Raw genomic sequence first — 26,111 nt, 5'->3', positions numbered from 1 at the left:
CCCCGAATTTTTGCTTTCATTTCCTTTTGAGGAGCCATGCCCTCTGTGTGTGGGCTGTGCGCGCCGAGCGGATGTGTGAGGGTGTTGTGAATTTAGAGATGGGCTTATTTAATGTACTGCAGAAGGACCTGCTCCTGGAGCAGATGGGCGACCGACTAACACTCTGTCCCCTGTCCTGTGGGGTTGGGGCTGGTGCTGGCAGCTGACCTCCTGTTGACTGCACCCCACCAATGTGGCTGTTTTGCTAAACACATCTTGAATTCTCTGATTTTATCTTTTTAATAATGCCTTAGCTGGTGTGCCTCCTTCTGGCCTCTGTAATGTTCTTTGTTAACTAAGTGCACATTAAAGAACACAAAAATGGCCAAACATTGACCAGGAAGGACTTTGATGAGCAAATTCCCGAAGAGGCAGAATTATTACTGGTCAGAAACACCCTGTGTTGCGGTGGCTGCCCCTTCAGTTAACGAGGGTAAATTCAGCTCAAACCCGTGTCTTTTAATAAGCCCGTTTGAGTTTTTTAACTTGTGAGGCTCAGTGAGTGAATCAAACTGATGGATGAAGTAGGTTTCTGAGCCCTTAATTTGCTTACATGTGTTGCTTTCTGATACACTTAAGCTCGTATTTGCTATGAGCCCAGTAAAACAAGTGATTTATAGGTGCGTGGGACCTGATTCTTTTCAACCTCCCCAATAACCCTAGGCACTACCTGGAATCCTGTGTGCACTGTCTTTTTAAACTACTGCTTGTAACCAGACACAGGTGAGCGACACACATAACCAAGGGGAGCCATGGCTGAACTAGTGTCATACTACATGTATTAATAGATTTTTGAAATAGTAAGGGTGCGGGTGATCCTCATAGCTCACATTTTATTGGTTTGGCCTCAAAAGTGCTGCCTGGCAGTATGTGGAAGGCTGATGGGGGGCTGGGGCCCTGTTAGAACAGTTCTCCTGGGGGGCTGGGGGTGCTCGGGGCAGTACGCGTTCCCCTCTGTTCCCTGAGGAGTGGGTGCATGTGTCATATTTGTTGATGTATTCGTAGGACCTGTGGCTTAATAATAACTCTGCAGGACTTACTGGCAGGCTGTTGTCTCCAGACACAGTTTTGTTCTTGCTGCTGCTGTCTGGCCTGTTAAATTTGGCTAAATTTGGTTAAATTTCTCTGGCCTCTTATTTTGTTTCTCTGCATCAATCATTCATCAGAGGTTAATTGAACATCTCTAGTTGATCAGCTTTATTCTCGGTCAGTGGTTCTCAACCTCTCTAATGCGGCGACCCTTTAATACAGTTCCTCATGTTGTGGTGACCCCCTAACCATAAAATCATTTTCATTGCTACTTCATAACTGTACTTTTTGCTACTGTGATGAATCGGGCGACTCCTGTGAAAGGGTTGATTGACACACACATACACACACTCCCAAAGGGGTCGTGACCCACAGGTTGAGAACCACGGTTGTAGGTAAGGGACCAATACTATCAAACTAATGCTACTCTCAGGAAACTTACATCTGAACTGCAGGGGCAGATGGCAGAGAAATGTATCTAAGAGAAAAGGGAGGTCCGGAGAAAAATCAATCAAGGCAGGGCTCGGTGGATGCCCTTTTCTGTGGAGTGATCCAGCAGATATTTGAGGTGAAGGGGACTTAAGGAAAGAGAGGGGGGCTTTGAGACGCTCTAGTGGGCGCTGCCAGAGGGCCAGAGCTTGGGCTATCAAATACAGATTGTGTATTCGATTCTGGAGCGACATGGGAAGCCGTGGAAGAGTGTGAGGTGTGCCTGGACTGGCTGTCGTGTTAAAGGCTGCCCTGCTCTGTGGAGAAAGGGAAGCTTTCTTCTTTGGTAAAGAAGAGTGAAGTTTCAGAAATGCACAAGGGAGCCCTACCCTGCCCTGTGGGGTCACTGTGAGTCAGAAATGACTCCATGGCAGTGAATTTAGTTTGGTTTTGGGTGCTCCGTAGAGACGAGCGAGCTACCACAAAGCAAGAGCAAAAGGTGTGTGTGTGTGTGTGTGTGTGTGTGTGTGTGTGTGTGTGTGTGAGAGAGAGAGAGAGAGAGAGAGAGAGAGAGAGAGAGAGGTCATAGAAGATGGAATGTAACTTGACTGCTTGTAAATAGCCTGGTGGTTTGCATAGTGCTTGGAGTTTTCCATTTCTTAAACCGGTGTTTATTTTTACTTCATTCAAAGCTGTCAACAAGCTGAAGTCCCTTAGGGCTGTAAGTTCCTCTAGAAATGCATTGAGCTCTTCCCCAGATGCACCTTTTTGTTGTGGTTGTGGTTTTTAATCATTTTATTGGGGGCTCATACAACTCTTATCACAATCTATACATGCACCAATTGTATAAAGCACATTGTGCATTCGTTACCCGTAATCATTCTCAAAACATTTGCTTTCCACGTAAGCCCCTGGCCTCGGCTCTTCTTTCTTCCCGCACCTTTTTTCTAACCCCGCCCCCCGAACATTACTCATGGCTTATAGTATGTGAACATTATTCGTAACTGATGCAGCACGCAGTGATTACTTGCCCGTGTAACTTTTCTTTGGAGTTACTCTTGCTCCTCCTCTGCCAACGTTGTTTTCTTTTTGGTGTTGATGCTAGCTGCAATCCAGGCAGCCTCAGCCCATGACAAGCCCGTGTACAACAGAACAAAACTGTCCAATTGTGTGCCCCCAGGGCCCCCACGGTTGGTTGAGGAGTGTTAAAATGTTTCGCTGGCCAACTTTTTGGAATAAGATAGCCACGTCTTTCGTAGCCCATGTCAGTCGGGATGCACAACTGCGATCCCTTCAGCACAGCCACACGCAGCCGGTGCGGATGGATGTGCTGGCTGCACTGAGGGGGGTTGTTCAGGAGTTGAACCTGGCTCTCCTGCGTGGATGTGAGATTCTCCCATTGAACTAAATCTGTGCACCCGTCACCCCCTTTTCTACAAACCAAACCAAACTCATTGCTGTCCAGCCGATTCTGATGGATAGCAATCCTGTAGGACAGAGCTTCCGGGCTGTGAACCTTTAGGGGGTTAGTCAGCCACATCTTTCTCCCTCGGAGCAGCTGGTGGGTTTCAGCTGGGGCCTCTGTTGGCAGCCAGGGACTGTTTCACCCAGTGCACCACTAGGGTGCCTTTGTTCTGGACGGCCCCTCTCTCAGTGGTAGGTACTCAGCTCTCCTTCCAGGCATCTCACTTGGGGAGGGAGAGTCCGGTTTTCTTCTGTATCAGGTCCTGCTCTCTGTGTCTTTGCTTTGTGAAGGGCACATCCCCTAGTAGCTTCCTGAAAACCGTTTCTGGGTGACAAACTCTTAGAGGCCTCAGACGTCTGTACAGAGCTCTCTGTTCATCCCTCACACTTGGTTGATCGCTTGGCCGGCGGAGGCGTGTGGGTGACCGTCTTTTTGAAGACCGTCCAGTGCTGTTGAAATCCAAAGCCAGGCCGAGCTCCATTCTGCAGTCTTTGCCCGCTACCTTGCGTTTCTTCCAGGGAACACAATGTGCTGTTGCAGGTCTATTTTCAACTCTGGATCGTCTGTGCCTCTTGGATGTGGAAACCCGTGCCCTGGGAAGCTTTTAGAAGCAGTATCTCCTCATACCTATTTATGCTTTCTGGATTGCTCTTCATTCAAATTCTGGACCGCCTTTGGGACCACTGTCAGATTGTCCTTCTCCCATTTTCTTCCTTTCCATGCTCTTTTGGGAAGTTCAGTCAGTCATTCATTGAATTTTTTAAAAATTCTTTTTCTTGCTTTGATTTTTTAAAATTTTCCAAAGCTCCATTCTTCCTCTCCCCCACATTCTTTATAGCCATACTCCCGAAGCATTAATGCAATCCCCCCTCTCTCTCCTGATATAAATGGTACTTCTTTTTCTCCAGTGTGCCATCCTCCTGTCTGGTCCTTTAAAGAGATTCCTTGGTTATCTGTTACTTGGTTACCAAAATCACCGAGCCCACTGCCATCAAGCCAGTTCCCGTTCGTAGGCTTTCCCAGACACCGAATCCTCTATAGGAACAGACAGCCCGAGTTTGAACCTCACAGTTAGCAGCCTGGCACCGAGGCACCCCGCACTGGGGCTTCTCACTGCTTGGATATGGCGCCTTTAATGTTAGGACAGTAAGGTCTGTCTGTCTGCTGGGTTTCTTGTGTCCTCCAGAAGAAACTGCCCGGATGGATTCTGAAAGCTGAGTAAAGAGGAAAAACCCTGAGAATCCTTTTTTTCTGTTACACATGTGCTTAGGTGCTATTGGGTTCGATTTTACTAATAAATCTTATTTGCTAATTAGATTGGTCTGTAACAGAACAAATCCTGGCCCGGTGCCGGGCCATGCCCACAGTCTTTGCTTGGCTGGCTGCGGCCGGCGTGGCAGCCCACTGTCTGAGGGTCTGTCTGTCCTCCTCATGTTAGCTGAGACGGCCTCTTCACAGGGTGTGTCCTCTTCCAGCGGCTGGTCCCCTCTGGTGACATGTCCAAAGTATGAGAAATAGGCTCTTGTCATCTGTGCTCCTGAGGAATATTCTTCCAGCAGTTTGCTAATCCATGACCTATTCAGTACTCTTCGCCAACATCGTATTTCAAGTGCATCGATTTTTCCGTATTTACTGTCCCAATCTTTGCATATGAACTACATGGCTTGGATCAGATATCCCTTAGTGGCATCTTTGCTTACTAACAATTTAAAGGGATTTTTTTTTTTGCAGCGGTTCGATAAATTGATTTGCTTGCTAAGTAAAATGAGATTCTTGACAATCCCAACCCTTTTTCTATTTATCGTTGGGTTTTTATTTATTTATCAATAACTTTTTATTTGTAAATACAGGTGATGGGCTAGATTTGCCCTTTTTTTCCTTAAATAAACCATTTTATCGGGGCTTATACAACTCTTATCACAATCCATACATACATCAATTGAGTAAAGCACCCTTATACATTCATTGCCCTCGTCGTTCTCAAAATTTGCCTTCCACTTGGGTTCCTGGAATTAGCTCATTTTCCTTTTTTCCTTCCCCTCCCTCCAGGGTTTTTTTTGGGGGGGGGGTCCAGTTCTGAGGTTTGATTTGGGGGTTTTTGTTTTTTTTCTCTAATGTTAGACAATACTCTTTCATCTTCGTCAATCAGTGCTCCAGACCGCTTCACTTGCAGCCAGCAAGGTCGTGTCATCTGCATAACCACGCTTTTAGTGAGTCAGCTTCCAGTCCTGATGCCTCCGTCTTCGTGTTACAGTCTAGCTGAACAGATTGAGTAACTGTGGTGAAAAGTTAGAATCCCGACCCACACACTCTCTAGTTTGAAACGACGCAGAATTCCCTTATTCTGTTTGAGTGACTGCCTCTCGGTCTATGTCAGATTCGGGTGTGAGCACAGGTAATTGTACTAGAATTTCCATTCTTCACAGTGTCGTCTGTAAATTTGTTATATAATCCATACATTTCATTCCCTTCACATAGTGAAGCGTTTCCTGGCATTCTCTACTTTTTAGTCAGGATCCATGTGACACCGCCAGTGGTGGTCCTGGTTCCAGGTCCTCTTCTGAATCCAGCTTAAATTTCTGACAGTCCCTCGTTGCTGTTCCCCGGCTGCTCTTGCTGCACTAGTTTCCGTATTATATCATTGGCCAAAACTTAGCTGCCATTGACTCGATTCCAGCTCATAGAGGCTCTGGGCCAGGGTGGATGTGACCCTGTGGAGTCCCAAGACTGACTCTATACAGGAGCAGAAAGTCTCATCTTTCTCCCGAGGAGCGGCTGGTGGTTTCCAACCGCCGTCCTTGCCGTTCACAGCCCCGCGTGCAACCACCGAGCCTCCGGGGCTCCGTTTCACTGTCCTGTGGTGCTGGAGAATTTCCGCATTCTGTTGGCTCTTTTCTTTGGCGTGAACGTAAACATGGACCTCTTTCAGCTGGTTAGCCGGGCACAGATGGATGAGTGCTTCACGTGTTGGCACTTGTTTGTTGAAACATCTCATTCCTGGAAGCTGGTGTTTCACCCGTGCCTACAGTACAGGTTAGACGTCTTTTTCAGCGCCGTTGGTTTTTCATCATACGCCGTCTCATGAAATGGTTGCAGCTGGACCAGTTCTTTTTGATACAATGCCTATCCCTTCCATCTTCTTTTGCTGCATTAGACATTGTCTCATGGTCTGCCCTTAGAATCAGCCCATCAGTGTTGTAACTTGAAGCTTGATTTTTTATTTTCGTCCATTCTTTCAGTTTGAGATACACGGAGCGTGTTCCACCTTTTTGGCTTTCTAAGTCTTGGATCTTTGCATATTTCATTGTAATGCTTTCTCTTCTCGAGCAGCGGTTTGAAAATCTTGTTCATTTCTCTTACTTCATTAGCTCTTCCACGTACTTTTGCTACTCCACTACCAAGAGCTAATTTGAGAGTCTCTTCTGACATCCAGTTAGGTCCTTTCTTTCTTTCTCTGCTGCCTTTTATGAACTTTTACTTCTTTTCATGGATGATGCTCGTGGTGCCACCCCCCCACAACTCATCTCGTTTGTGTTCGCCTGCTCACTTTATCCCCTGGCGCAGAAACTTCTGTGTCAGTCTCTCTAGATGGTAAATTTTCAGTTTTGTAGGATTTCTCTTACCAAAGACAAACTACCACAGAGGTATCAGCTCAAAATAATGCCCACATTTAGTATCTCACAGTTTACCTAGGTCGGCAGTCATCTGACCACGGCTTCCAACTCGCAAAGTGTTGACTGCCCGACGCTCTTGTCTTCCAGGCTCTCTGCAGCTGTAGGGTCGGAGCCCCACGGCTCCTACTGCAGGCCAGCTGTGGCTCGGCCAGCTGTGGCTCTCCCGCCCTCACCATCACCAGACAAGCTGCTTCAGGACAAGCAAGAATCTCTTTACTTCAGCCTGCTAAAAGGGTTACTTCCTAGTATATGTACAACATAAACTGACCTGGGAGCCACATCCCTTCCCCTCTTTCATAGTCTGCTGGGACTAGAAGCAAACCATGGCTTCTACCCTCTCTCAAGTGGAGGAGATTGATCGAGCAGGGTGTGAGAGGCTGGGGCAGCAGATCACGCAGCCCGTCTTACGTGAACTTTGACTACTACTTAAACATTTTTAACTAGTCCCTATTTTAGAACCTTCCCCTGCCTCGCTCTCAAGTCTCAAAGGGGCCCCAGATTCCTCGGTCCTTGGGGGAGTGAGTTGTATGGCACACTTGAGTATTAAAACTGTGTGGTGGAGGCTTCCGACCCCCTTTAACTTAATAAAGGCGAGAGAGCCCTGAGAACAGCCTCAAGCTGATCCCTAGTAATCAGGCATACCTCCTCTCTGGAACCTTTTTACCAGTTCTGACACAAACCAGTGTGCCCAGAGTACTCCGTACTTGTATGCTGGGCTTAATCACTAATTGCAGGGGCCACACGAACGCAAAGATCATCCGTAGAATTATTGGGTTTTATTAGGGAAGGAACAGGTCATAGGTCAAGTTCAGGAACACTCAAGATGCAGTTCTTCCATTAGGACTGCCACCTCTCAGCTGTGCTGTAAGCAGACCTCTCTACTCTGCTTGACTGAGCTCTTCTAGCACTGCCACTACGTGCCCGCTGGGAGGCACCCACTCCACCAGTAAGCCTACCGGAAGGCGCTCAGCTCCAGCCCTGTGGGTCACAAGCCTAGCTCCACAGACAAATGCCAGTAGTACCCCACCTCAGGCCCCCAATTCTGCCAGAAAGCCCACTCTGCTCCTCCCCCCCCCACCATCTTGCTTGTTCTGTTGTCTCTCTGCTATCACAATTACCATTTCCGTTTAAGATGGAAAGAAAATAAAAGGTCAATATCTCACAAATATTTTCCCAAACCACTTCCTTTGCATGTGTGCATGTGGACCCTTGGTCTCATGTGTACCTCTGAGCTACATGCCTCATCCCTCCAGGCTTGGAATGGCCCTCTCCTCTTAAGTCAGAACCAACCCCAAGGGATGCCTGCACAGTGGACTTGGAGCGCGGGTCATGCAAAATCAGAAATTACCGGTGACTTTAGCTAGTTACAGTTAGTCAGGATCTTTCTTTGAGGGTAATGCTTTGCACTCTCTTCATATCACCTGTTCAGTGCATATGAGACTCGCTTTAAGAACCAGCCGATAGCAATATGAATGAGGTGATGTACACACTGCCCCGCCAGTCAGTATCCTTAGAGTGGTGGCTGACGCGTTACATTGGGTGACTGTGGAGTGCCCTTGTGAATGCTCATCCCTGGGCCTCTTTAGCAAATATCGGCTTCACTACAAACTATCTTCTGTGTGTAGAGTTTGCACTTGGTGAGAGAACTGAGTAGGATACAGGCAGATGCTCCTCTCCTCTCGAGACCCAGCCCTGTATTCAGCCCGGAGAATGCAGCCTCACTCAGTCCACCAGGCCTTCCCAAGTACAGTCAGTAGCCGGCCTCACCTCTCGACCTTGTCCCTTCCTGGTGCTTCTGAGCTGTAGATCCCGCAATGGACAGGGAGGGAACAAAGGGGTCTCAAAGGGCTCGCCTTCACAGAGCATGGAGCTGTGGTGACATTGTAACTGCAGGCAGGGGTTGACCTCCCATTTCAGTGCGGGTCATTCCGATGAGGGCTGGACCTCCCAGAGCCTCTGGGAGCCAGAATGGATTGGAGTGGAGCTGCCTTCCTGCACTGTGCCGGGACCCCCCTAACTTCTGAGGCCGGGAAATTGGATGCATGTTCTACACTGGCTTTAAAAAAAAGTCTCGTGCTTCTTGTTTGCTGTGCCAATTAGGGGCATAACATTTGGACCGTTAATTCAATTGTTTCGGTTTTCCCTAAGCTGGGATTCTTGGCCTTTTCAGAGTTGTCACCGTCTAACTGAAATTCTTTCTTTTTTCCGTTAAGCCCTCTGGAGTACGATGCATTTCTACAAAGAATGGGAATTCATTTTTGCTTTTGGAAATGTTAACACTTGTGTCACCTCTGATCAGGTCACAAGATTTCCTAGTTCTTGTTTTATCCTGGCTTCCATCCAAAGGTGCCGGAGCGGAGCCAGGCAATCCTAAGGTAGGAAAGGGAGACGCAGCAAAGGCGATTCCACAGTGTTCGCAGAGTCCCCAGGAAGCAGGCAGCTTTGTTTTAGTGTAAGCGCCATGGATGTGGTGGAAGGGATATCCCGGAGGAGAAGCTGGATGGTGTTGGCCAGCGCTGTGCCCGGAACAAATACACTGAACTCCCCCAGTGTGCGGTCCCAGCCTTTAGGGGGTAAAACATTGCCTTTAGTGAGGCAAAGGAATGGATCGACATTTTTAAAATGCTGGAAAAGTATGTATCTTTGTTCACTTTCGGAATGACATGTTTAATGAACACGTTGAAAGGCTTCAGAAAGTTCATGGAAAAACAGAATTGTTAGGCAATGGAGATTTTTCTATGGATTTTTTTGGGGGGGTAGCCCTCCTGTATATTAGAACACATTAATACCTGTCGATTTGGGGAAATGGAATTTAGTTTTTCTTTTATTTAGATTTGCATGTTTTTTTAAATCAATTTTATTCATCACGATACCTCTTTTTCTTTAATCAGCTAAAAAATCATATTTTGTATTGATGAAAGATCCCCCACTAGCTGTCAGGACCCCCCCCCCCCACACACACACACATCACCACCCTTGTTTGGAAAGCAGGGTTGTACCTGAGCCTCTTTGGTAAATCTCTGCCACAGGCTTTGCAGTCTCCCCACTGTTCCTTGCCCCTGGAACCCATGACTATGACTGGGAGGATGCGAGGGGAAGGTAATGGAGTGAAATGTTTCCAAATTCTCAAGTTAAATGTCAGTGGGAACTTCAGCAGGAAGGCCAGATCTGCCCCTTAGTTGGGGCCAAAGGGCCAAAGGCAACCAGATGTTTTTCACAGGGTAGTTGTTGGTCGGGGGGTGGGGAGCAGCCACCAAAACAGTTCTTTTTTCCTGGTCTTTTTAAAAAACATTTTTATTGGCACTTAATCCACATATCACGCAACTCAATATAGAAACAGCTCTGATGAATGATTGTTCTAGGATCTTTACCCAAAATGCAATCTATCAGTGAGTCCCTGCGGATGCAAAAGCATTAGGACCCCAACATGCAGGAGGAAATGTCCTGGACCCTCCCCTGAGCCTTATTAGCAACTCTGTTCACCCCACCCACCCAAGCCCTTAAAGCACGTGCCCCTCGACACCCTGGGTGGCCTCTCCTTCACCCACCCTGTTAGTAGATGGATAGAGCCCATCCATCCGTTTTCTTTGAAAGTGGAAATTGCTATTATAAAAGAAATACAGGATCTTTATTTAAAAAATTAATCTCAATCATTCAGATCTATTTCAAGGGGAAAATCTATTTCATCCTGCCCATCTAGTTACTATTGGTGGTTTATCGTGTATGCCTTTTTTTAAAAAGGAAGTTTACATACTGGTGCATAAAAAGCTTTCTTTTTTTAAGTTTACAGTTATGGGTTTCTGTGTTTTTGTGTGCCACATTTAATTGCTGCGTGATACATCGCAGGGGGAGTGTACCATGTGCTGTTAACCTACTTCCTCATGTGATAATCTAGCTTATTCCCAAACACCCCAGGTCTTTATAAGTATCTTTACGCTACAGCCTTAGGGTAACTTGTGAGAAGCCGAGTTTCTGGGGTGTAAAGGGTCCAATTGCAGTCTAGAAAGGTCCTAGTTTACTAATCTCCAGCAATGGAAGAGAGGGCCCTACACAGAGCGTGGTTTTCAGTATTTTCCCCCCCTTTTTTGGCCTGTCTGTTAGGTAAAAGCTGCCGTAATGTTAATTTTCATTTCTTGTATCTAAATAAAATTGAGGAACTGGTTTTTGGCCATATGTGTCTTTATTAAATAACTCTCGACTTATTAATGACTGAAGGATTTTTAGTCAAGATGCCCCTTAATGATGTTTTCGCGCCTACCTTTTCGTAAGCTTTGCCATGTTTCTCCCTTCAGACTTGTCCACGTAGAAGTGGACTCACCTGTTCCCCTTGCCCCTCGGTGCTCCCCTGCCCCGCCTCCCAGTGCGGTCTCAGATTGAGTGCCCCCAGGACCAGACCGCTCTGGAGACATGATTTGAATGCAAGCAACTTCTTTACCACAGGGGTCAAGGTTGGAAAGGAAGGGTGGTTAGTTACTAAAGGGGCCTTCTGAAGGGGGAAGTTGGGAAAAGCACTAGAGTCAGCATTCTCTCAACCAATAATGAGGTTGCGATACGGTGGGTTTACTGGTGGGTTTACTTGATACGGCTCTGCTAGTCATCGTCTTGGTCACTGCCACTGAATGTTTGGGGTGGGGATATGCAAATCAGCCATGAAATTCAACCCTGTATGAAATTCCTAACACAGGGATTGCTTGATGTTTGCCATCTGACTGGGCGTAAAAGGAGCAGTTGCAGAAGTAGGAATGGGGGAATCTCATAACCATCCAGAAAGAACAGCCAGGAGCAAAGTGTGTCCTTGGGACCCAGAGCTTCTTGTGCGTGAGACGTAAGCCAGAGCGCAGAGCAGAGCCGCACGCAAGTGCCCCTGAGCACTTCGTCCGGAAAACTGGCTCTGACAGGCCACAGACCCTATCCCAGCACCTCTGGGCTGAGGCCTCTATCCTGGCTTTCAGCATTCTCCAGGAGCTCTCTAACACTGGCCCGAGCACTGCAGAGGTCAGGGGCCTTAAGGCTGAGAAGCCAAAGGCCAAAGAGATATATTCGTGGGGATGGCTGATAAGAGGCTCTAACCGAAAAACTGCTGTATCCTGAGCACTTCCCACCCTGAGTGGTGACCTGTTAGCGTTCCCTCATGGTGGCTACTGAACCTGAGTAGATCAGCCAGCCCAGCACAGAAAGCCGAGTGCGGCTGCAGCCAACTGGGGAGTCAGACTTGGCGCAGTCGGTTGGAGGGGGAAGGCACGGGGGAGGCATGTCGGACTTCGCTTCATAGGAATTGGTCTTGGACCCATGTGGAGTTTGAGTGTCCTTCCCCCAGGTGAAGTCAGAAACTGCCCCCACGCCATTCCCGCCATGCTCTTGGAGAGTATTCCAGATAATTCCTGCTCATCACAAAACCCAGAGGTGGTATGTGAACTACCACCACTTTTAGGATAACCTCTCTTGGTTTTGGACGCTGCACGGAGCTGAGCATTTAGGCAGGCGCTTCACCTGGGTGCTTCACACTTAGGTGGGTGCTTGGGACCGAAGGCTTCTGGCTGGAGTCAATCACAAGGCTTCCTCCACGGGATTTCCAACTGGTTCTAGACAGTTCACTGCTCAGTTTCTACCCCAGATAGACTGAATTGTAATCTAGACGGTTCTTAGAATCACCTGGGGGGGTCTTGTTAACATGCAGATTCCGCGTCACACCTGGCATAGAAATGCAAATTCTCAGCTGGAAGCCAGCCGTGTTTCTCACTCCTGGGGCTGCTCACCCACTCCTCTCCACCTGGCTGAGCCAGCATGTAGGCCTGCGGGGAGCTAGACTCCTGAGGTGGTGGGCTGAGGTCTCCAAGGTGCCTGGAGAAACCCAGCTCTCTTTCTGCAAAGAGGACTTGGCTTGGGAAGTCACCGTGCATCACGGCGACGGCATTTCCGCCACGCACAGTCACAGGGATTAAGTTAGCCACCACCTTTGACCAGAAGGGTCAGAATTCCAGGACCCCGAGTCTGCCCTGTCCTTCCTGACAGCTGTCAGGGCAGAGCAGCTTTCAGACCCAGATGCAGCTGGGACAGGTGAGAGCCCCCCAGAACTAACTGCCAGGGGCCATTGACAGCCACCCTGCCAGGAGCCAAAGTGGGAATGTCTTGCCCCCATTCCTGAAAAGACGAAATGGCTCCCTTATATTTTCTTCTAGCCACTATGTGGATGGAGTGTTTTGCTTCTGCTTTGTTTTAAATGTCTGCTAGGAGTAAGGGGGGGAGGTGGCGGGGTGGTGGGGTTTCTACTTCTGTAAAGAGTTACAGCCTGAGAAAACCAGAGGGGCAGTTCCGTGCTGGTGGGTAGGGTTGCCATCACTTGGCGGGAAGTTTGGGGAGGGAGGGGTGAGAACCAAATACTTACTTTGATGGTTCACCACTGGTGCGCCTACTTAAAAATAATCTATCCGGGAGACATTGGTTTCAGGCCCGTTGACACTCCTAAGTGTTATTAAGAGATTTTGTTTATGTTGCAATTTATCATCGTGGATTTTTTTATTTGCAAATTGCTTCAACGTCTGACTTACAAAGGAAACAGCTGGATTCTCATATCTGTCTGCATTTACTCTGTTGCCATATTACACCTCACGTAGTCTCAGGGAAAGCTTCATCATATAACTGTGAGAGTGAAAAAGACAATGTTACAGATTTATGAAAATAGTGTTGACTAGAAAGGTTCTTAGAGAAGCGTAGATCTAGCCTCTCCTGGGTGATTGGAAATGCCAGTGTTGACTGAAGGCATCTTTTTCCTCCAAATCCACACCAGAGGAATTTGTATGGTGCTAGGATGAGAGGCTTGCTTGGAGTGGGGGAGGGGGGCTTTATTCAAAGCCCCTGGTTGGCAGGGGGAGGGGGAGCATTTAGGTTGAGGATGAAGAACTAGCAAGGTTGCTGGAATTACGTTACTGACTAATTTAATCACACAGCCTATGAAGTAAAACTAGATAGCTAGCTGGTAAAATTGGGTTGCACTGTTGTGGTGTTTTCTCACTTCACCAATTTGGGAGCATTGTTGTGTAACCCGAAGCAGTAGTACATATTTTGACCAGCTAATGAAATACTGTTTACGATTATACCAAACCCTGTGGTGTAAGTATGGGAAATCACTTCTCTCTAGAGACGTAAAATCTGATGTAAGCGAGATGGTGCGCCCAGATGACTACAGCACTCTGTGTTAAATATCCACAGACGAAATTTGGAACAGATTCAAATGTGGACACTATCACTTGCTCTAATTCCATAGGCTACAAACCCCCGCCTGTGCTTCATAAAAAGCTATACCAAAAAATTCTTTGATGATCAACCTACTTTCTGCTAGGGAGTGGGTTCTTGGGATAGGCAGTGGGTGGCACAAGAGGTGTGGACCCAACTATTAAAGATTAGCAGCACTGCAGAATAAAGGCCAGGCAACTTGCTGCTAGTAGATAGAAAGATGAAGACCAAGTCTGATGCTGTCAGACAGTGAGCTTATGGGGCCCTCCCATGTGGTGCAGAGAACTGCTCCAGAGGGATTTTCTTGCCTGTAGATCGTTGTGAAAGCAGATGTCTTTAAAAAGTAGTAGTTTTACTCTGGGGGGGTGGCCATGAGCTGTAATTTGGTTTGGTTTTTGGTTTCTGGTATAATGAAACTTTGGGGGGCTTTATGGGAGGACTTTTTAATGGGTATAAGCCATAGCTTATATTGGCGGTTCTCAACCTGTGTGGGTCGCCACCCCTTTGGGGGTTGAACGACCCTTTCACTGGGGTCGTCCAGTTCATAGCAGTAGCAAAATTACAGTTATGAAGTAGCAACAAAAATCATTTTTTGGTTGGGGGGGGGTCACCACCACATGAAGGGATTGCGACATAAGGAAGGTTGAGGACCACTTTCTTAGATCCTAAGTATCCGAGTCCCAGCCCCTTCCCATAGGTTGGAAGATAGTCCCCTGTAGGGACCCCCCTCGGTTCCAGCATTCCCTCCTGGGGACTCTGTGGGCACAAGCTTGGTTGGGAAGACCTTAGGTTGGCCTTTGTCTCTTCCTTTCCTCCCTCGATTCTTCCAGCCTGGAAGGACATTCTTAATTCAATCAGACCGTGGCAATGTTTGCCCTCTTTCAAAGAACACCCCGTATGCCCTCAGGTTCCCTGCTGGCGCAGGGAGTTAAGCTTTGGTTGGCAGTTCAAACCTTCCAGCTGCTTCCTTAGAGAAGCATGGGGGAGGGGGGTTCTGCTCTTGTAAAGTGTTACAGGCTCTGAACCCACTGAGGCTGTGCTCTCCTCCGCCCTCCCGTGGCACAATGAGTTGGAATCCACTCAGCGGATTTGGTTTTCTTGTTTGTTCCATCATGACCTGTTGCTAACCTGTGAGTCATCTGAGTATGGTTTTCTGAATTTTCAAGTTCTTCTGCCATTCATTTCTAAGTTACAATGGGTGCTGGTTTAAGAAGGGCCCTTGAGGGTCGGAAGTGGTTTTTGTGTTTTATAAAACTGCTCAGGATGTGTTCAGGGGATCTCCTGGAGCAAGCTGCTTCCAGCCCCTGGAGAGTGAGTCTGGGAGGACTCATTGTGGAGGGCACGGGTGCCTTTGCTGTAATTGTTAGCTTCTTACTGTTTCACACATCTTCCGTGGATTTCTTAGCAGGAGGAGAGTAATCTGAAGAATGGATTTTGAGTCGTGAGAATGTTTGTCATAGGGAATATAGAATTGATTATGGATTTCTTCCTTATAAGCATTTTCTTTAATTTGAGGTTTGGTGTTGATTTTTCTTTCTTTCTTTCTTTTTTTTTTTTTTAAGTCTTAACAGCACCAGCATGGCCAGGGGTGGGTACTGGTTTCATACTGCAAAGAGATGGTGGAAAGAGTGAGTTGGACGATCCAGATGGTAAACTTAGAAGATTAGAAATAAGACCTGGTACTTACTGTCACTTAATGTTTTCCATAGCAGACTTTTCATGGGGTGGGGGGTGTCTTATTAAACTTAAATGGTTTAGAAGAGACTGGAGTCTGCACTTGGAACAAGCTCCCAGGGATAGTGTTTGCCCAAGAGACCACACATTGATAAGACTTTGAGAAGCACTACAGCCCAGCCAAGCGCTTCATCAGTGCCTGGTCAGGCAGTGTGTCCAGCGGCATGTAGGTCTGTGGTTCAGTAAGATTAGATCAGTATGCAGAAGCTACCCTTGGAGAAGAGACTAGCAGACACGACAGCTTCCCACCTGCAGCACGGGTGCCCCATGTCTCCCATAGGCGGCCTGCGTTCTGTACCTGCAAATTTCACACCCACACATTCAACCAACTGCTGATGGAAAACATTCAAGGGGACAGAATTGAATTAAGTGGTCAAGGCAATTTCTCAAAGGCTAAGAGGGACCAGAGAGTGCTATATACATCGTATTTACATTGTGTTAGGTATTATAAGTAATCGAGGCTTAATTCAAAGTATATGGGAAATGTGGGAAGGTTAAATGCAAAAACCATGCCACTGGGGGAGGCGTGTACCAGCACATTGCACTGCCAGCACGTGTACGTCTTAATATAATAAACCCCTATGCCCCTGGCTCTTTATCTAAAGAGTTTACTGTGTGATGGTGTGTCTCACAGCTCTTGAGCCTTGTAGTGCTACTGGTTTAATATCCTTCAGAAAATGCAATCGTGAAGCACATAGCGACCCCCAAACACGGCAAAAGCAGACCCAGTGCTGGCAGGAGCCAGAAACAAAGGAGACGTATAGATGTGTAAGTGAAACAAAATGTTAGTAAAGAACAAGCAAGGGGAAGGTCATTCAGTGCTCACAATGTAGCGTGTTGCGGGCCAGCACTGAACGCTACAAGGCTCATGACAATTTAAGGGAAACCACAACAGACAAGGAGAAATTGCGAATACGTGGCTTAAAGACCCAGTACAAAAGCGAATCCCTCTTAGTACGTTGGCGATCACGGCTAAGGCACGTAGTTGAGATACTTTAAGGAAAAAGCAGGCTCAGACTACCAGGTCGTGTTCATACAATGGCAAATCACATAATGCTCTATTTCGTGCACCGGGTCATGGACATTAAGCGATGTGTGGCTATATAGGCAAATCAAGCGTCACATAATAACAACTATGTTTATTAAATGTTTTTTTTTCAATACCAGGCACAGAGCAATACAATAATGAGGGTTAAGCATTCAAATCGAAGCTCTTCCTTTCCTAATTAACCTTGAGCAACTCATTTTGGTTCTCTAAGACCATGTTTACCAGCTATGGCACTGAGGACATTCTGGGGGGCGGGGGGGGGGGGGGAAGGCTCTGTGAGCTGCATAGCGGCCTCGCTGACCTCCCCGCTGCTCCCACTTGCAAGTTTGACAACCACATTATCCCCAGACATTGCCATCTGGGGAGTGAGGTGCGGGCCCCCTCCCTGCGGGAGGCCACTGGTTGGTGAAATGTGAGAAGTCACGAGGGTCCTGGGATTTACTTCATAAAAAAAGTAATTTCCTTTGTTGTCACCAGTCTTCTCCTTTTCAAACAACTTTAAAAACTGTCACCTAGAGAGTTTTAAAACTATTTACATATTTTCATGTGAGCTAGAATTTTGCTCTAGAGCAGCGGTTGTCAACCTGTGGGGCATGACCCCTTTGGGGTCAAACGACCCTTTCACAGGGGTCGCCTGATTTGTAACAGTAGCAAAATGACAGTTACGAAGTAGCAGCGAAAATAGTTCCGTGGTTGGGGGTCACTGACCGCTGCTCTAGGGAATCAGCTATAACAGAAGACCCAAAGTAATAATGGGCATACCTTCAACATGAAAGTTAATGATTTGTGTCAACGAGGTTTAAAAGAGGGTATAAGTTGAGCGGTCTGGGGGTCCTGAGAGTCATGAGAGACATAGGCCCCTCCTGGCTCTGTCTCTGCCATCCAGTGGCTGTGGCTCTTGCGTCCCTGGGAGTCCCGACATTCATGGTCCAGGAATGACTAAAGGCAGTCAGGAGTCCACATGGCACAAGGCCGATCATCCACACAGTCGCTCTGCAGGAAAGACCTGTGGACCAGCTTCTGCTGGATGATGGATCACTAGGAAACGCCTGTGGGCAGTTCTTGTCGGTCTCACGGGGTTACGTGAAGGCATCCAACGCCAACACACTCCCTGCTGCCTCACAAAAGTTACCCAGCCTCCTCTAGCCCCAAACCAGAAGCAGAGTGTTCAGCACCACTAGGGACCATTCTCAGCAGGGACGCAATAGGAAAATGGGAGGAAAGATGGAGACCCAACGCAAATTCTGCAAAAGGGACCAGACTTACTGGTCTGTTGGAGACCAGACAAACCCCCACTAGTTATTGTCCTGAGTCACACACCGGACACAGAACTGCAGTGCAAGTATGGCTCCTGGAGGTGGATCACCTGCTTCTCAATCGGATGATAGACTGGCCCCTGAATGTGCGGACCGGAAGGACCAGCCAGCACGTGTCCTGCAGCGGAGGCAAGCAGGGCCCAGGAAACCCGACGAGTGGAACTCAGGGTGAAAACAAGGGCAATTGGACACATTGCAGAGAGTTTAACCAATGTCCCCGAGTAATTGTGTGAGAGTTATCGAATGGAAAACTCATTTGCTGTGCGTGTAAGCTCTGACTTAAAGCACAATAAAACGCCCCCCCTCCCCCCCCCACAAAGAAAGCTGCCGAGAACCTTCCATGTAACTTGTGCCTGAATTGCCCAGAAGGTGGACATCGGGACTCATTTCCTGGGGGCGAGGATAAAACCCCATTCCAACAGGCGGGCTTTGCTTTTTCCAACAACACAGCCATCCTCATACCGCAGTGTAGCCCTGGGGATTGTTGGGGGTGGGGGGGGGTTCACCTAGGTAGCACAGCTGCCAAATTCCCTTAATTCTGAGCGCTTTTAGAAGTTGGCCTGCACCCTCTCTGCCTTCACTTCTGCCTGTGCGCCTCTTGCTAGCATGCTTTTTAGCTACCTGGCTTCCCGCCATCCCATCCTGTCCTTTTTCTTAGGAGAATGAGATCAGGCAAATGAGCTTTGCACAGTTAGCATGTATGGGATTACATGTAAGGGTCATCTTCCAATGACACATTTTTGTAAGATAACTTCTTTCATTGGTTGTATGTTCACCTGGCTGCCAGCATGTTCTTTGTAAGCAGTACATTGGGAGAGTGAGGCACCACTGTGCCTTTTATTGTGTTTTTAAACCATTTTATTGGGGCCTCGACCACTGTGCCTTTGATGGTCAGACCAGGAGAATGGCAGGCTCAGTGATCCCTTAGGACGAGAGGTGGGGACAGGGAGAACTCCTACAGACAGGATTCTCAAACAAAACAAGCGCAAAAATTACTTTGTGACGATATTCTAGGAGACAATAAATCCAGGGTATACAATGAATTCCAATGAATAATTTCCTTGGATTATACTTGAAATGACCTGTATTGATTATATTTCCTACTGTCCCGATTTTGGTTAGCACATAGGTATTTCCTTTCTTTGTACAATCGGCGGTGTGGTAGTTAATGTACACGAACTGTGACCTGTCCCCACCTGGTCCGGGCTAGTTGAAGTCAGGGTCTCCGGGATTGTGAGACTCTTTGTCAGTGAGTTTCCTTGCGCCATTGAGATGCTGCCTGTCTCTCCCCCTGCCTCTCCCCTCTTCCCCCCGCCCTTGGTTTCTTGGCTTTCTTTTTCTTTCTCTCTCCCCCCACCACCCTTTCTGTTTCGTAAGGAAAGTACTTAAACCTGCTTCTTGACCATGTAGCAGAAGACAGCTTGAAGGGGTTTGTTCTGTTCAGTGTTAGAACCCCTGCCATCGAGCACTGTCGGGGACAGGAGGCAGCGAATGAATGGACGTGACCGCATTTTTTTAAAAGAACCATGTTGTCTTCTCGGGAGAAATCATTCTGTCGACTGAGGTGCACTTGACTCGCCAAGTGAAGGCTTCCGGCGTGCGTGGCCGACACATCATTATTCCTGCAGGAACCGTGAATAGGTTCGAGACACCCAGAGATGGAGATTTGTAGCTTTGCCACGTTGCCCCTTCCCATGCCATCCTCTGCCTGGATGCATCCTCATACCGGTGTGGAACTGGGTTTAGTTAGCTCTTCATCCGCTGTACACTGGGAGGCTATGTGTGTATGTGCGTGTATTTTGAATGAAAGGCACAGCGCCCTAGAATACAGCTCAACTGAGTAGAGCAAATGTTTTGGAAAGTATTGTGGCCAAATTATGGTGTAACTAAGTGTAAATAACAGTGATTTAAAAGGTAAGGGTGAGTTAACACCTCCACTGTAATACTTAGGAAAACCTTGATGATAGTTTAATATGTATTGAAATGTACATGGGAATAACTTGTAATTTGATGGCTGTCACCCTGCTCCTCCCACCCACCACAGTGCATAATGTAAAAAGTACTGCCATCTATTGGAGTCTTTTTAGGGTGAGATTTGGAGATTAAAAAAAAGAGGAGGGAGAGCCATAGCTTGCAGGGCAAAAATGACTGTTTTGTGCCTACTGATGGTTGCCTAAATAATACAGCTCTGAGCCCAAACTGGTGGGGTTTTCTGGGTCCGTGATGCACTTAGCTCGTGTATTGAGAAACCCTTTATTTAAAATGCTATTTACATTTTCCTACGACGTGTAATGGAGAGGTTTGAGAATGGAATGTTTCTTGTTTATTCACAGCCCTGACGGCTGGTTGCTAAGTCGGATCCAACTCTCAGTGACTCTGTGCACCGCAGAACAAAGCCCCGCCCCGCCCTGCGTGTTAGGTTTGAGCCCATTGTGCAGCGGCCGTGTCCATCCGTCTCACTGAGGGTCTTCTTCGGCTGACCTTCTGTTGCACCAAGCATGGTGTCCTGGTCCAGGGACTGGTCTCCACGTCCTGAGGAACATTCTGGCTGTAATAGCGCCAAGATTTTTTTCTTCTGAGAGTCTCTGGTGCATCATGATTTGAAGGCATCCATTCGTCTCTGGGCTTCCTGTTCATTGTTCAGCTCTCGTATGCGCATGAAGTGATTGAAAATGCCCTGGCTTGGATCAGGTCCTCCGAGGGACATCTGCGATGGGGGCTGAAGGCTTAGAGCAGTTCTAACGGTCTTTTCTCCCTGCGTCTGAGAGGCGCGAGGAGAACTTTACCAAGTTTGCAGCAATGGAGTGGAAAGATGAAGATACCACCTTTGTTTCTCAGCATGCGCTGTGCAAGATCAGGGCTCCTAAGAGTGGTGAAACCAAACATTTAGCCCAACCCTAAAGAAACTAAGAGTCCTGAGAATTTATCGTATATACTTGTGTATAAGCAGAGGTTTTCAGCACATTGTAAATGCCGTTTTTTGTGGTAAACTTGGGTGCCATGCTGATATTTGCATGGACTTATACTCGAGTATATACAGTATGTCAGTAATGTAAATTAATCTTTTTCACATTGCTACCTGAAGAGAAAAAGAAAAGGGAGTCCCTTTAAAGGTGTCTTTTTTCTTTTAATTTTATTGTGGGCTCTTGCAGCTCTTAAAACAACTCATACATGAGTCCTATCAAGCACATTTGTACACATGTTACCATCATCATTTCCAAAACATTTTCTTTCTACTTGACCCCTTGGTATCAGCTCCTCTTTTGTCCCCTCCCTCCTTCACCCTCGTGAACCCTTGATACTTTCTAAATTATTTTAATTTTCATATTTCACACCGTCCGCTGTCTCCCTTCACCCACATTTCTGTTGTTCGTCCCCCTGGGGTGGGGGTTGTACATCAATCATTGCGATCGGTTCCCCCTTTCTCCCCTTCCACCCCGACGAATGAAAAAACAACGCGAGACCATGGAGTCGGTCCTGACTCCTAGCAATCCTCGAGGACAGAGTAGAACGGCCTAGGTGGGTTTCCGAGCCTAACTCTTCGTGGGGGTAGAAAGCCCTGGCTTTGTCCGAGGAATGGCTGGTGGCTTCAGACCGCGGGACCGACCGCCTGCCGCCAGGGCTCCTTGTTGGATGAGTAGGAAAGGGGAAACCAGAAGGTGCCAAATCGTGACGAAGTTGGATGCCTTGTAATTTTTGTGAGGATGGCGTGGAGGCCAGCAGCTGACCTCCTCTGGGGTGGGGTGGGGGTGTCAAGCTCCTCATCAGTCCAAGACGATTCTGAGAAGGGAAGTCGGGCACGGTACCACCCTCGAACCGTCTGCTGAGTCCTCCAATCAGCTGCAGTGGCAGTGCACAGCTCACGTGATTAGGGGGTGCTCTAAAACTGATATGATTGAATGATTGAACTGTTGAGTTGTATGATATGTCAGTTACTTGCCAATAAAACTGTTGGGGGAAAAGAGAGCTCTACTCTTCTGGGCACAGCCGTTGTGTCCCCCAGTGAGCAGAAAGCTTGTTCGACCCTTCATTTTTCAGCCCGGGTTGTATACGCTGAACCCGTTGAAATAGCTGCATGGTGTTGACTATGTTTCTGCTGTTCATTGTTGGTCCTCTTCAATTAGGCCTTGGCCATAGGGTTAATATTTTCCTTTGAAATTAATGTGGGTGATCTGTTGTGGGTTCCATCCTGGTCTCTTCCCTTCGTGGAACGAGTTATCCATTTGTAACCGACTGATTTCGCGGCAGCATTGTGCGTGTGCTTGCCTGTTCTCCCAGCCAAGCGTCCCCGTCGATTTGGTGTTTATCTTCCATTTTAGCAGGGAAGCCACGTTGCTCTGAGAGGGGCTCTGTTCAAACTGGCCCTTATTGCCTCAAAGGATAAGGTCTTCAGACAGATTATAACAAGTTAGGATGCGCTTTGCGACTTGGTGCAGAACCTTCTGAAGACCCCTCATTGCTGGTTTCATGACGAGACTCGCGCATTACAGTAAAAGTGAGAACAGTCACTTAGTATTTTGGGGGGCTTTTGGTGAAAGCGTGCAGGTGGGTTTCTGTTAGGCATTTTCCTCAAAGTTCGTGCTATGACATTAGTTAACGTTGACCGCAACGTGTCAGCGCTTTTTTATGTTCTGAGGTTGTTTCCAGTGCCGTAATTTCCCTGCTCCCTTTTCATCTCATCTTTGTTTTTTAGAAACTGTTGGCTTCATTCATACTGATGATTTTTAAATACAGCACTGATTTTATAGGCAATATCTTTTATTTTAAGGACTCCTGGGGGCATAGTATAATTGAGAGAATTATATGGTTGGGCTGCCAGCTTACAAGGTCAGTAGCTTGAAACTATGGGGAATTCCACTCCCGTGAAAATGGACAGAGGGCTTGTTCTGCCCTGTCGTAAAGGGTCGCCATGAGTCGGCATCGGCTGGGTAGCAGTGAGTTGGGGTTTGGGGTGACATTGTGGGATGACACATTGGGCTGCGTTGCAGGAGGCTGCAAGAGACCGTCCTGCTTGTCCTGCTCAGCCAGCCCTGTCAGGTGGCCATGGTCCCTGGGAGCTGGGATCAACTTGGTGGCAGTGACCTCAGTTGTTTCAATCCGTTATTTAGTGTGTCACTAGATGGTCATCTTAGAGTGTCTCAGGTTGGTAGCCTCACCCAGTCCCATGCTCTTTGCTTGTCCCACTTGACAGGGGTTTTTGGGAGAGGGACGCTGCCACCATCTACTTACCTGGTCTTTGTTACTTCCCATCTCCCAGTGCTGGTCCCAAAGGCGATAACATCTATGAGTGGAGATCCACCATCCTAGGGCCTCCGGGATCTGTGTATGAGGGCGGGGTGTTCTTCCTCGACATCACGTTTACACCGGAATATCCCTTCAAGCCTCCAAAGGTAAGAGATTCTCCCTGTTCCTGCTAAAATCCACTCATTCCCATAGGGAGGCATTATGGAGGATTTTTTTAATTGAGTTTTTAATAACACACACGAGCAGTTTTCTATTAAGTCCTAATTAATCATATACATTTATATGTATATAACACTCCTCTGGGTTGATAACCCCTTGTTTGTTTTCCACACTTTGTTTTGACGATACTTGGAAATCATGTTGTTTATATTAACAGGGTCAGCAAACTCAGAATTAATTCCCTATTTTTCAGCCCCACAGGGGAAATTAATGAACAGCTAAAAGTGAGGTCAGACTATCCATGCACTGAATCAAAAATCTCCTACCAGAAATCGTCATGGGTTCTGTCTCTTGTCATTTTGGGTCTTGCTCAAATCTAGGTCCCGGGTTTCTCATCGAGGAGAGGAGAGGTGGTCAGTGATGGCCAAACCACACTCCCTCCCATTCTCCTTCACTCGCACTCTCAGGACACCTCTGCTGCCACCGTTGATTAATTCTTACCCACTGCTGGCTCCTCCCCAGCGAAGACCACCGGCCGTCAGCTTATAGACAGGACGGCCATAGGAAAGGTCACACATCAGGTCTCACGGCGGCTCAGTGTTTTCCTAACCGGTTTTTGAAGGGATGTGTCTGGGCTTGATTGTGGATTCTGAAGCCAACTGTGAGGCATTGTAGTACACCCATCTAACACAAGAGGTCAGCAAACAGCTGTTCACACCGTGAAATGTTAAGAAAAGGTTTAAAACTGCAAATGAAGTATTCACTTGCCCTGCATACTCTCAGTGGGATAGATGATACTTTTACAATGCAGTGTTCAATCCTGAGATTAGAATACAGGTGAAATGATCATCTCAATTGCTTAGCTTAATTCCAGTGTTTAACATAGCCTTGCTTTTTCTTAGGTTACGTTTCGGACAAGAATCTATCACTGTAATATTAACAGTCAAGGAGTTATTTGCCTGGACATATTGAAAGATAACTGGAGTCCAGCGCTAACCATTTCTAAAGTCCTCCTTTCCATCTGCTCGCTTCTTACAGACTGTAATCCTGGTAAGATTAATCATTTTCAGCTTGTTTCATTCTTCCTCACCTGAGAAAATGCATGTTGGTTTCAAGGCTACACTGCCCAGCTCTTAATACGCCAACAGTGCAAGGTGAACAGTGGTGCATTGTAGTCGCCCCCGCGGATTTCAGTGTCACCCCTGCACCATCATGGGTGCCAAAGGTCATCTGACCATAGTGAGCGTTCGTTGTGGCCTGGAGCCTGCAACGTTCTAGTCTCTATTGAACTTAGCTTAACGTGAACGAGCCTCCCCCTGAACAAAAAAGAAAGGTAAACAACTCCAATTGGGTGTTACTTGGGAGAGAAATAGAATGAATGACGGATATGAACCCAGATCAGCTTTCTATGGTAAAAACAAACCGCCCACTGGCACCCCTCCAAATCCATGGTGAGTTTTAAAAGCCTAGGAGAAATGCCCAGAATAGTGGGTATGGTGTTTCATGGATGAACTTCCTGGGTATTAACAAATGTTTTGAAAACACTTGGCTATTAAAGGCGGTGTGAGCCCGCCCTTTGGCAGTGTGGAAGAAAGGCCTGGTGGTCTGCTTCCATCAAGAGTCCAGCCAAGAAAGCCTTGTGGAGCAGCTCTGCCCTGCACACACAGGCTGCCACCGGGCCACAGACCTGACTACAACACGGCGGGGGGCGGGGGTTCATCGCAAACACCTGGTGCATGTTTCTACCCAAGCTGGTTGGTTTGCTGTGAGCAGAAGGTGTTCTTTTCTTTCTGAAAAAGTAATCTACACTCTTTCCCTTCCAGCTGACCCTTTGGTGGGAAGTATTGCCACTCAGTATATGACCAACAGAGCTGAACATGACAGAATGGCCAGACAGTGGACCAAGAGATACGCTACATAATCTGGGTTTTGACCATTCGTACATTATTTGTTTGTCACAGAAGAGAGCTGCTTATGATTTTGAAGGGGTGGGGGAGGGTGGGAGTTGGTAAAGAGTAGGGTATTTCTATAACAGATATTATTCAGTCTTATTTCCTAAGATTTTGTTGTAACTTAAGGTATCTTGCTACAGTAGACAGAAAATTGGTAATAGCAACTTTTAAAACTGTCATTCGTTCTGCAAATTTAGCTGAAATGTAGTACACGCAGGAATGTCCATCTAGACATTTGGGTTCAATTGCCTGCCGTAGGTAAATTCAGAACAGCTTGGTTTTTGTACAGGTTCTGCTCACGGCCACGATGTCAAGTCCTTCCCGGACTGAACGCTTTGGCGTTTATTAAAAACAAACAATGTTGGACTTTATTGTACCGCGTTGGGAAGGAACATTGGTATTTCACAGAGTTTTAAAGAGACGGTTTGTTATCTCAGACATAAAATAGACAGTGGCTGTAAGACACCATATAGGAAAGGAGTAGTCAATGTGTTTTATTTTATATGCCAATCTACTTTATTGTGAAAAGATTAAAGGTTTGAATCAGGACTTGTGAAACCCTGTAGTGAAACACCTTAAGCTGTTAACCGTAAGGACTAGGAGTTGCTCGGTGGATTGGTTATATGTTGTGGACTACTTAAGTCTGCATTTGTTACTGTGCTAATAAACAATATTAAAAACCACCACCTACTGGTGTGCTCATTCTCTCTCTCTCTCTCTCTCTGGCAGTTCGGTTCCGTCTGCAGGTTGTTTTCTCTAAAGTTGATAGAGTTGTACTATTAAAACCAC

At 47.2% G+C, this 26,111-nt stretch overlaps 1 protein-coding gene across 1 annotated transcript in view; it reads left to right on the top strand.

The window, feature by feature from the left end:
* The window catches only part of LOC142445379 (ubiquitin-conjugating enzyme E2 E1), an 80,675-nt gene extending 54,667 nt beyond the window's left edge, over window positions 1–26,008 (top strand). The window contains exons 4-6 of the mRNA XM_075547162.1: window positions 23,225–23,357; window positions 24,273–24,420; window positions 25,194–26,008. Of these exons, the coding sequence (XP_075403277.1) occupies window positions 23,225–23,357; window positions 24,273–24,420; window positions 25,194–25,291 (379 nt within the window). The 3' untranslated portion in view covers window positions 25,292–26,008. The remainder of the gene's footprint in view (window positions 1–23,224; window positions 23,358–24,272; window positions 24,421–25,193) is intronic.
* Window positions 26,009–26,111: the final 103 nt, after the last annotated feature.

This window comes from Tenrec ecaudatus, chromosome 4 (assembly GCF_050624435.1).
Source record: "Tenrec ecaudatus isolate mTenEca1 chromosome 4, mTenEca1.hap1, whole genome shotgun sequence".
Classification (NCBI taxonomy): Eukaryota; Metazoa; Chordata; class Mammalia; order Afrosoricida; family Tenrecidae; genus Tenrec; species Tenrec ecaudatus.
Note: the sequence above shows the minus strand (reverse complement) of the source record. Positions and strands in the feature narration are given on the sequence as shown.